This window comes from Spermophilus citellus, assembly GCF_964194105.1.
Source record: "Spermophilus citellus genome assembly, chromosome: 11".
In the NCBI taxonomy this organism is placed as follows: Eukaryota; Metazoa; Chordata; class Mammalia; order Rodentia; family Sciuridae; genus Spermophilus; species Spermophilus citellus.
In genome coordinates, this window is record NC_138192.1 from 122,645,189 (window position 1) to 122,659,803 (window position 14,615).

Consider the following 14,615-nt stretch of genomic DNA (forward strand, 5'->3'; position numbering starts at 1 on the left):
CCATCCAAAATAGCTTTTTGGCTTTTGTTTCTCAATAAGGAGAAATAAAACGTCTGGTTTGCTGAAATATACATACTTCAATAGGTGCAGACAGAAACATTCAGTCCACTTTACCAATAAGAATTACAAATGGCAAAGAGGGGGGAGTACTGAATGTGATGTTTTAATGTTTAGCTAGAATAAAAAGTGGAACTCACCCTCTAAGAAGAGAAATAGAATAATATTTGTAAGTTTTGATAAGAAATGTTTCAAGCCATTTTGACGGAGATATGACTACACAAATCTTTAGGAAATTCATAAAAATGCCCACACAAATGGTAACAATTCTGACGTTTGAGTTAAACTTGGAAAAATCATCTCCAAAAAAACAAACAAAACTTATCATTTCAAAAAGCACACACTGCAGCTTATCACCCAAAACAAAACACTCATTGCTGCCTCAGATTTCCAAAAGATATTAGTCCTCAGCCGTCTCTTTCCACACTCTACAAAATCCCTGCCTTTGCTGAGGATGCTCGGCCAGAGCCCGAGCACACTGCATGGTTAAGCTCAGAACTGGGATTATCCAAAGGTGACTCTAGTGATCTAGTGCCGAAGCAAGAACAGTGTTTCTTCTCAGGTTTAGAAGAAAAAGAAAAAAAGTCCAGGGGCTCTGAATCTCCTGTTGTGTGCCTAATGCAAAGGCTTAGAAGAAGAAGCTGATGTGTGTTTTAAATGTGGTTTATTCTGCCATATTTTCAAATAGCAAAGAAATGTCAATTTTTTTAACTACCCATAACACTTTATTTCTACTTTGTACAAAATACAAAAATGCAAATCTCAAGAGTACAGACTGTGGGGACAGGCACACTGCATGACAGCAAACCTTGCTGAGCAAGACATTAGTTTTTAAACTTTAGTGAATACATGCATTATATAAAACAATAACAGCAACGACAACAAAAACACACAGAAGGCTAGAGATTCTGCTATTTCCACCCCCAAAATAATGCTTGCTATCAAGACTTTGGATGGAGGTGGGCTAAAAAGAATTAAAGAGGCAAATAATATTTTTTCCATAAAAAAGTAAAAGCTACCATAAAATCTTCTTTTTTTCTTCTGTCACACTGATTAAATTTCTCCTGAAAAGTCACACATAAACAAAACAAAACAAAACAAAAAACCTTAAACCAGACAGACAGCAAATACTCAAGAGGGTTGTTAGCCTAGATAACCAATCAGTAGTTTAAAGAATCTTCCAGACATTCTGAAGCCTTTCTATTCATTCCTCAGTACAGTGTTGTAGCCATCCTGCCCTTTCATCTCCACAACACCTCCCAAAACAGAAATGCTTGCTTGCATCATGGAGTCTGTGGCTAAGAACTAGTTTTGAAAAAGAAAGCAATGTACAAAAATATTTAACAGAACTATGACGACGTAGGAAAGGAGTCTTTTCTTCATAGCAAAGTAGTCTTTGCTCGCCTGGTTTCTTTTGCATTATTCTTCAGGGTTTGTTTATCTGTCCCATGAATAAGATAGCACCTAGGGAATTCAAAAGAAACAATCTATGAGTCTTATTTAAAAGAACAATCCTTAAAGTAGGATGGAAAGTGTGACTTTGAGGGAAGGGAAGGAGCAACAACTAGCCTATTGCTCGACTTCGACTGCGCTGTTAACAAAACTGTGTGAAGAGAGAGATGGCCTACACCTTTGCTGTCCAATGTGGTGGCCACTAGTCACGCATGGTGATTGAGTGCTGCAAGTGTCACCAGTGTGACCAAGAAGTTGAGGTTCTAATTATATTAATTTAATTAGAGTTAAGGTTAGTAGACACACATGGCTCCAGGCCCCTGCACCTGACTGCTCAGCTCTGCAGCATGCTAATCGGGATGTTGAAGATGCAGAGGGAAAAAACGCTAAAGGCCAGAGTCAGGTTTGAACCCATGACTTGTGGGGCTAAGAGCTACTGGATGAACAATTCCCAGGTCATAACAGCAGGGCAGGCTTAAAGATTGAAAACACAAAGGTTCTGGCAAAATTTAACTAATGCATTTATAAAAATATAGAAAAAAATCACTAGATGTCAAAAATGTCCCAATGGGATGTGGAGCCTCTTTGTAGGTTACACATCACCACAATAATCACTGCACCCAAACCTAAAATCCTATGGGTATTTTAAGAACTCTGTCATACTCTGCAACCGCGGCCTTGACTTTCCTACCTCGTTAATGTAGGTGGTTCTATTTTTCCAAGTATTTGTGGTTGTGACACAGGAGAAACAGACGAAGGGCAATATTGCTGGACACAGCTATGGCTGAATTCTAACAGAGAACAACGGAAGAGGAGGCTCATTTACCTGTAGGATTATGTCGGATGAAAAACAGGAAAGGTCTGTCTACTATGAACCAGGGAGGCGATGACCTTGCAATCAAGATAGCAGCTATGGGAAGAAAAAGGGAATGTGTTATCGCAGGAGGCCACAAGGCAGAGGGCTCAATGGACCATCAGACTCTGGGGTCTGAAGACACACTTATCTCCTACCCCACAGGCTGGCCGTGTTGTCACCGCCTCCACGGTCACCATTTATTGAACGTCTACCCTGGGTCAGGCCCTTTACATTTACCGTCTCATTTGTTCTATAAAAGCATCCTCTTCTCTAATAAACCATCCTTGCTCCTCATGGAGTTTATGAAAATTAAATGACATAAAACACATACAGCTCTTAGGACACTGACAGCCACTACATGAACACCATTCACTGTTACTATTAGTTACTTTTCATTTATACCACCTGCCACCTGCTGGTGCCCCCTGGGCCTTTTTAACCTAGTTACCTCTCTTCTGTACATGAAGGCCCAGCTCAACTCTCAACAGTTTTGTCCGTTGGCCCCTCATTTAGGTTTCCTCGCCTCAGGAATACAGGCCACCCATCTAGACCTCCTACCTCACACTGCTGCTCAACTCCTCAGGTGAACATCTGACTTCGGGCTCACGGCTCTCAGACCTGCTTACTCTGCCATGCTCACCAATGGTGGCTCTCACATCGCAAGCCCATGACAAGGCCATGGGGAAGGTGGTTGAGGCAGAACCACCCCATGCCTGCTACAATGACTCAGTCCCCTTCCTTGGACTCCTGGAAAGCACTATGGCTTTGCCTTAATGTTATAAAGGACACCTAGAGTTATTTGGGGGCAAACCATTCCATCCATGGTTATGAAAATTAATAGTTAGCAGTTGTTATGAACTGAATTGTGTCCTCTTCAAATTCACACATGGAAGCCCCAACCCCCATCCCCCCATGACTGTATGTGGAGACAGGGTCTTAAAGGAGATAATTAAGGACAAGCAGAGATCATCAGGGTCAGGCCCTAATTCAACAAGAATGGTATCCTTTCTAGAAAGGCGAGCAGGCCATGTTTGTGTGCATACAGAGAAGACCAGGTGAGCACGGTGACGAGGCACCATCCACAGGCCAAGGAGAGAGGCTCTGGGAGAAGCCCAACCTGCTAACACCTTGCTCCTGGACTTCCACCCTCCAGAGCTGTGAGAAAATAAATTTCTGTAGTATAAGCCCCTAGCCTGAGGCATGTGTTAGGGTAGCCTGAGCTGCCTGGTACAGCAGGATCTGGGAGGTGACACAGGATCCCATAGTTGGCTTAATACCCTGCTGTTGCAGTCTTGAAATTCTTAAGATAGTTTGAAAAGGGGCTCCATATTTTCATTTTCCCCAGGATCCCACAAATTGCATAACTGGTCCCAAAAGTTACACTAGTTGGCAAAATTGGTAATAATTTTGGTGAAATTTAGATATCACAATCACCTAGAAAAGACAAAGATCATCTTAAAAATCTCAAGCCTCTTATTCAAGGTCTTCATTTGAAATGTTATTTTAAAAGAATAAAAAAAAAAAAGTGTTTGAGAAAGGCAATGTGTTGTCTATTGTGAGTATAAATGGTACCAGAAATACTACCAGAAATATTCAGCCAGCATCAAGTGTAGCTCACTTTATGCGCTCACAGGTTTTGGCCAGATTTCTTTATCCAGTCTCATATGGACAACTGCAGGGGTGGAGGGTCAAGACTGTTCAGTCTTTTTCCGCATTACGTAAGCCACCGAGCAGAGCAGATGAGGGTGCTCTACTTATCAAGAAGGCTGCACACAATCCTGATGCCATTCAACAGATGCTCTCTGACTGTCCTGGGGGAAGCTTACAGCATATTTTCCTACATGTACTTGCTGTTATTTATGTCTCAATCTGAAGACTGATCTTCTCAGCCAATAAGAAGCCAGAGTGTGCTTTATCCTCCTGAGACTGTCCTCAGGCCAAGTCTACAGGGCCAGATACTATAAGAAGCTGTGGGGACATGGTCGTGACCATTCACTTGCATCATCTATGGCTGCCTACATGCTACATTGGCAGGCTCCGGAATTGTGATGGGGACCGTGTGGCTCACAGAGCAGAATGCATAATATGTCCTATCTGGCTCTTCACAGAGCTTGATGACGCCCATCCTAGAGGGATGCCTCTCACTTCCGTGAAACACTGGTCTGTCCATCGGGTCTGCTATCTCTGCAGGTTGCCCCCCCGCCCAAGGCCCAGCTGGACAGATGGCTGCCTAGGAGACTGCTGAGGTGAGGACTGTGCTGGGCCTCCTGGGACTGGCCCTCTCGGGGCACCCAGCACTCACTCGTGGTTGCCGAAGCTTTGGTTCCATCTTCACTGACTTCAATTTTTGCTTTTTGTAAGATGTGGGAGACGTAAAGTTTTTCTGACCCTGTTTCCAGAAAATAAAATGGAATCAGCAACTGTTTGGTATGCAGGCCATCTATTTCATGGGAAACGTAACCTCAAAGTCATGGCAAATTCCAGTTCTTAAAAACTGTCAGCAGTGACCTCAGGCAGTGCCAGAGACTGAGGGACTGTCAGTGGCTGTGACTGGTCCTGAATTTCAATCTCTGCTGAGGGAACACACTTGGAAGAGAGGCCCAGCCCCCACGTGTTTTAGAGCCTTTAGTCAATTCAACTCCAATCACAAAGAATTTCATTTTAAAAAATGAAAACAACAGGGCTTTAAAAAGGAAGCCTAGTAAGAAGCAAGACAATATTTTATCAGCATGTCACACCCAGAAAGAATTTCAGGTGGTATATACAGATGGGGAAACTGAGGCCCAGAATGCTTCACCAGGGGAGTTCCACAGTCTCCAGAACAGGTATGCGGTGCTCAATAGCCTGCAACTGGGGTTGGTAACAAACTGATTTCTCACCAGTCAATGGGAAAAATACCTAACCTGGCATACAGATAATGTCTCAGCCAAGGCTTTTCTTTGGAAGGGTTGCTATGTTCTAAATTTTAAAAGCAGAGAACAGACTGGCAAATGAACCAAGCATGGCTTAGCTGCTGTGGCAAAGCAAGACCTATTTGAATTTATGTTATTAAAGATTCATGGGCAATAAAAGGCCAAAATACCTAATTGATATCTAATCAGAAGCCATATTTTTAGGTAATAGAGGCAATGCACAAAGTGCTTCCTCAGCTGTACAGAGACTGGAACTTGCCATGCACATGTGAAATGAGAGGAGAATGACACGCACCCATTTAAGTGATGAAGGTAAATAGCGTGATTTGGTGATATCAAAACAGTTTTAAGGTAACACATTTCTAATTCTAGACTGCTTCTCTCTGAACAAATCAAACCCAGTCTGTAACATTTTATTCAATTTAAGAGTAGATTCTAAATTGTACGTACTTGTTATTTTTGCAAAATTTGACTTTGATGGATCAAACATGTCAGTAATGCCAAGAACTTTCAGTGGTTCCTTCAAATCTGTTTGTGCCATAGCTGTGAACCTACATGAAAGCAGAAAATAGGAGGGGGAAATCACAAGGCTTTAAATGATACAAAATGATGGAATTGGTGCACATTTATAAACCAGATTCTATTGACTGATTGTGGTACTGGGATTGTCCCGAGGGTCTCTCCCACTGAACTACAGCCCAGACTGTTTTATTTTGAGACAGAGTCTCCCTAAGTTGCCCAGGTTGGCCTCAAACTTGTGATCCTCCTGCCTCGGCCTCCCAAGTTGCTGGGATTACAGGTGTGTGTCACTGTGCCTGGCTATGGAGTCTTTTAAAGTAGGATCTAAACACCAATCTGAATTGTATCTTAACTTTTAATTCTAAATTTAAATACCGGGTAAGTATTGAAATTTAGCTGCTCTTTCACTCAGCTGACAAGTGAGCAGGACACACGAACAGCAAGTGTGGGTGACTCGCACTCATGTGCAGCAGGCTCCCTGCTGACGCTCAGGAAGCCCTTTCTCTTAAACCAAGGCAAGGGTTCAGCGTGATGACAAGTCTCTGGTACTCTAGATTATCTACAGTTCTTCCCCACATCCAACTAAAGAGCCACACCCTGGCGCTGTAGGTACCACCTTCCTTACTGGGACTGGAGATGATGAAGAGAGGAGACAGATTCCCGATAAGGCATGCTGGGATTCTGAAAACATCTCACTGTGGAAACAGGAGTAAGCCTTACGAGTAGGTGGCATCATACTGGTGTGAGCTTCCTGGATACTTGTGGCCAGTCTGGCTTGGGGACCCTGCACATGTGAATTCCAGCTATTAAACCCATCACTAGGAATGCTTTCCCACACCTGATCTCACCCTGAAAGAGCAGCAAGGGAAAGTGAGCAGATTCCCAACACAGAGGGCCATGAAGGCAGCTCTAAGGCTCACAATGCACCATCGGATTCACTTGTATCAAGCTCTGCCTACTTGAAGGCTTACTTTGCAAAAGTAATAACAACAAAAAATTTGGGGAGGAATTCTAATAACTATTGTATATTTATTACTCCTATTACTTAGCTGGTAACAGAAGAATCAAAAGCTGCTACTCTCCACTACCACCAAGGATGGGTAGTCAGACAATCTGGATAGTGGGAGAATGGTAATGTCGAAAAACTCATGGGAAGGACAGACATTCACCCCCTCCTTCACAGGTATGGACAAGGCATTGTCTGAACTGTCAGAAATTAGGATTCATATAGAATTTGGATCACTTTTCCCCTCAAGTCACAACAGCTCAAATCCCATATATATTTTACTTTTAAGGTATAAGAGAAAAATTGCCTTGATGCTAATATAAGAATTCTGCCTGTGTAGATTCTAAAACATTTTATTTACCAGCTAGTGTGTGGGCTGTGGTCATTAGTAACTTCTAGCTAAAACTTAAGAAACAACTAAAATGAGGCTCCTTATAAAAATCCATGGAACTCTCTTAACTGATTAAGTTCTAAGTCTTCAATTTTGTGACTATTTCAACAAAGTTGACACGGGTGCATTAAGACAGCTGTAAATCATAATCAAGAGCCTTTATATAGCCTTTGTATTTTCATACCTACATTTTCCCAATGCTCTAATAATTAGCCTATTACTCTTCCCAAAAGAATAGAACCCTAAAAACATATTCACTACAAAAGTTGCATAAATGGTATTATTTATTGCTCTTAAGTTTTTATAGATGTCTCATACCTGGGACGATGGGGCTTAATAGGTTAAATGTCATTGTATTTTCATCTATATTATGATAACATGCATATGTTTCTCAATTTTTTCCACCCAAATGAAACATGAAAAGTTGTTACAGAGTCATGAAGAACTTTTGCTCCTATGGAGGAGGTTCGGAGACCAAGGCTGCCATCTCTCCTTTCTTATTATCTTTATCCTACCAAAACTGAAAGAAAGCTTTCAGAAAAGCTCAGCCTTGTATTCCCACCATGCAGTTTCTGCAAAATGAAATGGGCTCCATGATGTGCCATATTTTAGCCTCATGCTGCCTGGTATCTGACGTTAATAGGTACTGATGGGACAATCCCAAGTTTTCCTTTAGGGAAGGGCCACTTACTTGGGCAGGACCACCTGGACCCTCTTGGGCACCATCATGCTCATCCAGCTGTTTACGGTCTTGGTGCTGATGTGGGGGATGATGGCCGACAGTGGGGTGGAACTCTCGGTTGGCAGGGCAATCAGCATGCTGATGCTTTCCCCGTGGTAGGGCAGTTCTATGAAGTTGTACCATAAGTCACCAGGGGTGCTTGTAGACCCTAAATAAATCAGAGGCAGGTTCAGTGTATCTTCAATGACTTCTGAAGGGGCATGAGTGATTGCTGGTCACCAGGGGAGCCCTGGAGGGAAGATAGCAATTCCCCTGGAGAATCTCCCTTTACCAGAAGTAGCTTCCTCAGAAGGACAAAGATAAGGTCAATGATTTCTTCCTTCCCTGGTGCAGAATCCTTTTCTTCAGTCTAGACAGAACGCCATTGGGCACCACTGACCTTACTTCAATTCTGTTGAGTAGACTTTAACTAGATCATTAGGCACTCAGAATACAGTGCTTTACAAGAAGTTGACCTTTACATGAATAAAATAATGGATCTGTCTACCTTAGAGTCAGTTTTTTTTTCATTCAGTTTTTTAAAACAAATTGCATTGTGTATAATTAAGGTATACAACATGATGTTATGGGATACATATGGAGGGCAAAATAATTACAATAGTGACACAAATGAACATACCATCTCACATTTGCTTTTTTTTTTTTAAAAGAGAGAGGAGGTATTATGTATTTTTGTGACAAGAACAGCTAAAATCTATTCATTTAGCAAGAATCCCATATACGTACAATTGTATTATCTATGCTCCTTACTTTGGGTAAATGTTTGTGTATGTATGAAAAGAAGAGAGAGGAGAAACAGCTTCTATCATTTAGGGCCCACTCTACCTGGCGCACACCGACCACTTGGACAGACATAGAGCCTGCAGCCTCCAGGAGGTAGGCACAGTTGGCCCTATTTTACTGGAGGAGGTCACAATGAGAGAAGTTTAACAGTCTGCCTTATTTTGCTACCATGACTCCCTTCTCACTACACACCTCTCCAGGAACTACCACCAGGGTTTTTAGATATTTTAGGGTACTTACACCTCCTAAGAAAATCTCAAGAATGATTTAAACCAGCATTTCTCAAAATATTGTCTAGAGCATACACTATCTGCAAGCTGCTCACATTGATATTCCACATTGTAGTAAGTTTGGGAAGTACACAAGCAAGTCTTCTTATAAATTCAGAATCTATACCAGTACTGTGAAGGCTGAGGCATTTCACAGCTGAGAAAAGCATCTAACCCTATCTATCCCCATATTTCCCAGTCTAATTTGACCCTATGACCTCTTAATTCCAAGTAAAACGTTAAAAATATTTAGCAAGTAATATGGTTTCACTGTTTCCCCTGAAAGTCACGTTAGAAACTTAATCTGCAAACTCGTATGTATATGGTATTAGGAGGAGGGGCCTGAGGGAGGTAATTGGGATTAGATGAGCTCCAGTGAGTGGGGTCCCCATACTGGTATAAGGGCTTTATAAGAAAAGGAAAAGTGACCTGAGCTAGCATGCTTGCTTGTCTCACCCTGTGATGCCTGTCGCCATGTTATGATGCAGCAAGAAGGCCCTCACTAGATTCTGACAGATGCCAGCACCATGCTGCTGGACTTTCCAGGTTGCAGAACATCAAGCCAAACAAACCTCTATTCTTCATCAATTACCCAGTCTTAGATAGTTTGTTATAGCAACAATAAGAACAAAAGGCTAAGATGGCTACTAAGCAGCAAAACTGAGCACTGGTGGAAAAGAGCCACGCCATTCTGTGATCTTGCAGTTGCAGAAGTTCCAAATAGGTAATTTTTTATTTAGACATAGTGATTACTCTCTAAATCAGGTACCACCTCCTTCGGGACATATGAGACCGTATTAAATTGTATTTATTATCTAATTTATTTTTTAGCCAGTTATGTAAAAGAAACTTACATGCTATTTTTTCCTCCTCTGATTTTTGCCATTAAGCCTTTGAATTCTAAACCAATTGTAATGCATCCATTTAGGAGTCAGAATTGAATGTGCTATGGGTATGAATATCAATAGAAAGTCCGTGTGTTTCAAGCCTCTCCACAAAATATGAAAAGTGCTCTTAGCATTCTGTGCTAAAACTGCATTGTTAAATACATGTGTACAATAAAAAAAAAGGAAAAAAAAAAAGAAAACATAATCACAGAGGGTGCCAGCACGCCACCCAGCTCATGGCAAGAGGCCCAGGAAGGCTACTAACCAACCCTCAGAGAAAGTTTTCCATAGAGCATGCCAGAGAATTCAATTAAATATTTAAATCAGTCATGTATTGAAAAGAGTTACACAAACTTAACCACATGAATGGGACACTAGTGTTTCCAGATTTATGGTGGATTTCTGAAGTGTTTTATTAGGCACATCAAGCTTTTAAGAACTCTGGTCTTGGTGCCGTTATCGGAACTGCCTCCTTGTGTACAGAATGGAGATGTCAGGATGCTACAGTCTGTGCCTCCCAAAGGGCATGATGATTAAATAAGAAAAGAGCTGAGGCCCTGGGCAGGCCTGGCCCAGGGTCTGTGCCCAGTGAATTTTGGCTCCTGCTCTTCCAAATGATCTTGAGGGACAACACAATTATGAAAGAATAAAAAGGTGGGTTTTCCTTCACTAGTTTCTCTGGACTTTCCTCTGGAGAAGCCCCCTGCCATCACTGCACTGGAGATGGGGGCCTTCAGCAGCCAGGTCTGAGAGGGACCAGTCCAGGGAGAGAGAAAAAGGCACAAGGAGAGAAAGAGAGTGATCTTTGTTACAGAACAAATGCTTTTAGCCATAAAATATGATAAAACAGTGAAGCTACTAGAATATTGATGCTCTAAGGTGACATTACAGCTGCTCCTCTGGGAAGAAGACGTGGGCTGTCAGCAGGGTTGCCTGGTCTCTCATGGTCCTACGAGCTGTGTAGTCTGTGGGCCGTCCAGGAACCCAGCACCACCCACCTCAGCTCAGGATGCTGTCAAGTCACCCCAGCCTGGCTACCCGAGATCAAAGTTAGTACTCTTCATCTTCATTTTCAGTCTGTGCAATAAAATGGTCTCAGTAGAAACTGCGAAGTCAAGAAAAATGAGGGGAAAAAAAAAAGATCACTTCCTAACAAACCTCTTAATCCTAGAAGAAAAGTTCTATTTTGGCAGAGCTAATTTTTAGAAACTGTGAAATCTGATAAGTAGTTAATACATTATTGTTCCAGGGCATAACATAAGGACTTGGAGGCATTAATTGTTTTTAGAAATATTTACTGCTCTGCTAAGAAGGATGGAGGCTATGAATAATGAAAGAGCATGGCGTGCCTGAGGTGGGGAGGTGGCACACCTGTCCACAGACTAAGCCATCCTTGACTGGCTAGCCACTACTGATAAGCAATACTGACAACTGTTCTGCACCCAGCGCTCACATCTGCGTGATGACTGATCTCCTCCAGGTCCTACTTCTGCTTCTGACCACAGTATCCGACCAACATCAGGTGTTCCCACCCACATCCATGCTTGGCTTCAGGTGGCAGCTTGAGGAGTTGAGAGAGAAATCAATACCTCTCCTCTCCTTCTGTCTGGTCACCACAGCAGCCTTTACAGCAGATCCTGGAACCCAGATTCAGGACTCCCTCCACAGCACACCAGCTCTGAGACTTTGGCAAGCTCCTCAGCTCCAGTCTTAGTTTATTTATCTGTAAAATGCTGTGATAATGCCTTACATGAAAATGGAATGAGATAATATGTATAGAGTGCTCAGCGCAGGCTGGCACATGACCAAAACTTCCAGGAGAAGTTTGCTCACTTCTTCGATGTTAGGTCACTGCTCATTCTGACCACAGAATCAATGATAGAGGGTTATTACACCTGCTACCCTGGAACCCGACTCCAGAGCAGGAAGGTGCCTGGGAGCTGGGATCTGGGTGTGGATCTGCTTGTGGTCCCAGAGCTTCTTTCTCTAAAGTGCCCACTCCTGCTCCCTGCGCCTCAACACTTGGTAACTACACCAGGGGTTCTTCAATGACAGTCTGCAGTGTATACAATGGGAAGCAGGTTCACTCACTCTGAAAAGAACAGACAAGTCTTTTCTTTTAGTTGAATGGTGATCAACCAAACTTTTTATGGGAAACATAATAAGTAAACTAGTCAAGTACTGCAAGTATGTGGAGATTTGGGAATTCCAGTTCTCCTGGAAAGCCCTCTATAATACTCTTATTCCCACTTTAAGTCCTAACAAGGGAAGATATGACTAAACTCATTGAAATGTTAAGAACTCTTCTTAGCCTTAAAATCAAAGAGACTATTTTAAATATTCACTAGTAGGAAAGCTTTATAAATGAAAGTCCTTCTAATTTCCTTATACCAAAAGTAACTATGGATTTTCTGAGCTCTTAAAAAACTTTGGTAGAAATGAAATTAAAAGCAAAACAAAACAAAATAGATTGACTACATATGGCTATGGACATTGTGGACTGGAGTCCAAGAGGAGTTTGGAGAAATGAGGGGGTGGGGAGGGCGGTGTGTGCGCTTCAGCAACTGGGTGAACACTAGAGCCATTTGCTGCTGAGGAACCTCAGAGGGAAACCAGATGGGCAAGAAGGGGAATATCATCAGTAGGGGGCAAGCAGAGAAGTAAGATGTCAGACAGGTGTGAGCTGCAAACATGGAAGAGAAAGACAAGCTGCAAATGAACGTCTGATTTTTTTGTGTGTGTGTGGTCTTTTGCAGAATAAAGTTCCTAGTGTCTAAATCATAACCATAAAGACAAAAAAAATAACAACTTTGACTCAGCAACCTTCATTCGAGCAAATTACCTTTAGAAGTACTGAAAGTACTAGTAAGTATCTAGAAACTGATGTATAAGAATATTTATTGCAGTGCTGTCCATTATAGGAAAAAAAGTAAATGGCCATCCATAGGACATTAAGGCAAGCTAATGATGGAATACTACCCAGCTGGTAAAGTCACCTAAAGCCTCAAGAAAAAGTTTTCCAAAACATACTTGCCAAGGAAAAAAGCAGATTATGGAATAGAAATCACATTTTAATCTTATATATGCACAAAAGCTTCATAAATACTTTATATATCTATAGAAAAAATCTCAAATGATATACCTAGCATTTAGTAGGGGTCTTATCCTAGGAAATGTGACTATAGGGGAATTTTTCCTTTCTGCTTTCCATACTGTTTATTTGATCTTGCAGTGAATGTGAAATACACTTCTATTAAAAAAGATTTTAAAGTTTCCATTTTAAAATATCCTTGAAGTGCTTACACTTTACGGGGCATTAAGTCAGAAGGACTTCTGTCCTCTTTAATTTTGCACCTCTCTCCTTAATGTTAGCCAGTGACTCCTCTCAGATGTCTTGATGACAATGGAAGGAAGGAACTTAAGGTAAACTGGATGGCCACACTTCAGCAAAGTGATCAAGGACAGCAAGGATTCCCTGAGGCCCAGGAACACCTGGCAGGTGGCACCGCAGGCCAGGTGAGCATGGGCACAGAGCCCACTGCTGACGATGGCAGAGGGAGGAGATGGCAGAGGGGCTGGTGTGAGTGGCCTGCAGTCGAGGAACCACAGGCTGCATGGGCACACCACAGCCTCTGTGCTCCCCCTGCCCGGTCGGGACAAGCCTGCCCGTCATGGCGAAAGTCCCTCTGGTGGCAGGGCGAGAGACCAGGCCACACAGGACACCCTGGTACCCTGCAGCATGGCCCATGAAAGCAGCTGGGTCTAGTTCCACACTACTCAGTAAACTCCCGACGGCACAGAGAGGCTGGGGAGGAGGACACGGGAGGCGCTTTCCTGTGTGTGTGTGTGTGTGTGTGTGTGTGTGTGTGTGTGTGTGTGAGAGAGAGAGAGAGAGAGAGAGAGAGAGAGAGAGAGCGCGTGCGCGCGCAAGCAAGCACACGAGTGTGTGTGTGTGTGTGTGTGTGTGTGAAGGAGCAAGGAGGAGAGGCTCAGGCTCAGTTCTGGCTCAGAGCAGACCAGTCAGGGACAGGAAACAGAAAGACACCAGACAGGGTCATTTCAGCAGACTTTAAAGACAGCATTACTTACAAAGCAGGGGCAGGATAGAGAAGCTATTAGAGATGGCACCCTACACAGCACACAGTGGGCACCACTGCCAGCCTTAGGGCAGTGACCCAGAAAGACTGCCTGGGCACCCCCTCGTCAGGACAGATCTTCAGTGGAGCAAGGTGTAGTACTGCAGGAACAGGGCTGGGAAGTCAAGGCCCCAAACCCTCTCCTTCCTTCACCCCATCGAGCCAGCAGCTCCCCACTAGCCAACGCCACAGGAAGCCAGAGGGCAAAGGAGTCCACCGAAGCACACTTGTGGGGGCAGAGAAGGGAGGGCATGCATCCGGGAGGTGGAGGGAAGACATGAGCACTGTGGTTCTGTCGAGTGTCATAACTGATGATAAGAATACATTTATTTATCATTTTCTTTAATACACACACATTTTCTTGAACAAATCAGTTCTTAATTGAAAAGCTACCCTGAGGTGTTCCTCTCTAGGTGCAGTCCATCTACTAAAAAAAGTTATATTTCTATAAAAGCAAACATTTGAATCTTGCACACATATGCCTAAAAATCCTTGCATATTAATCTTGGAATACTGGCTTGTTTTTCCTTGTTTTTCAGCAACAACAATATCCAAAAAAACATACAATGAGAACACCTCACTTTTAATCTTTAATAGAATGCAAA

General features: G+C 42.8%; 1 protein-coding gene across 3 annotated transcripts in view; it reads right to left on the minus strand.

The window, feature by feature from the left end:
• Positions 1 to 730: 730 nt before the first annotated feature.
• Positions 731 to 14,615, minus strand: part of SERPINE2 (serpin family E member 2) — a 60,944-nt gene continuing 47,059 nt past the window's right edge. For all 3 annotated transcript variants that reach the window (XM_081261683.1, XM_081261684.1, XM_081261685.1), the window contains 5 exons: positions 7,885 to 8,083; positions 5,728 to 5,828; positions 4,668 to 4,754; positions 2,336 to 2,419; positions 731 to 1,521 (listed from right to left, as the gene is read on the minus strand). In XM_081261683.1, the coding sequence (XP_081117809.1) occupies positions 1,484 to 1,521; positions 2,336 to 2,419; positions 4,668 to 4,754; positions 5,728 to 5,828; positions 7,885 to 8,083 (509 nt within the window). In that variant the 3' untranslated portion in view covers positions 731 to 1,483. The remainder of the gene's footprint in view (positions 1,522 to 2,335; positions 2,420 to 4,667; positions 4,755 to 5,727; positions 5,829 to 7,884; positions 8,084 to 14,615) is intronic.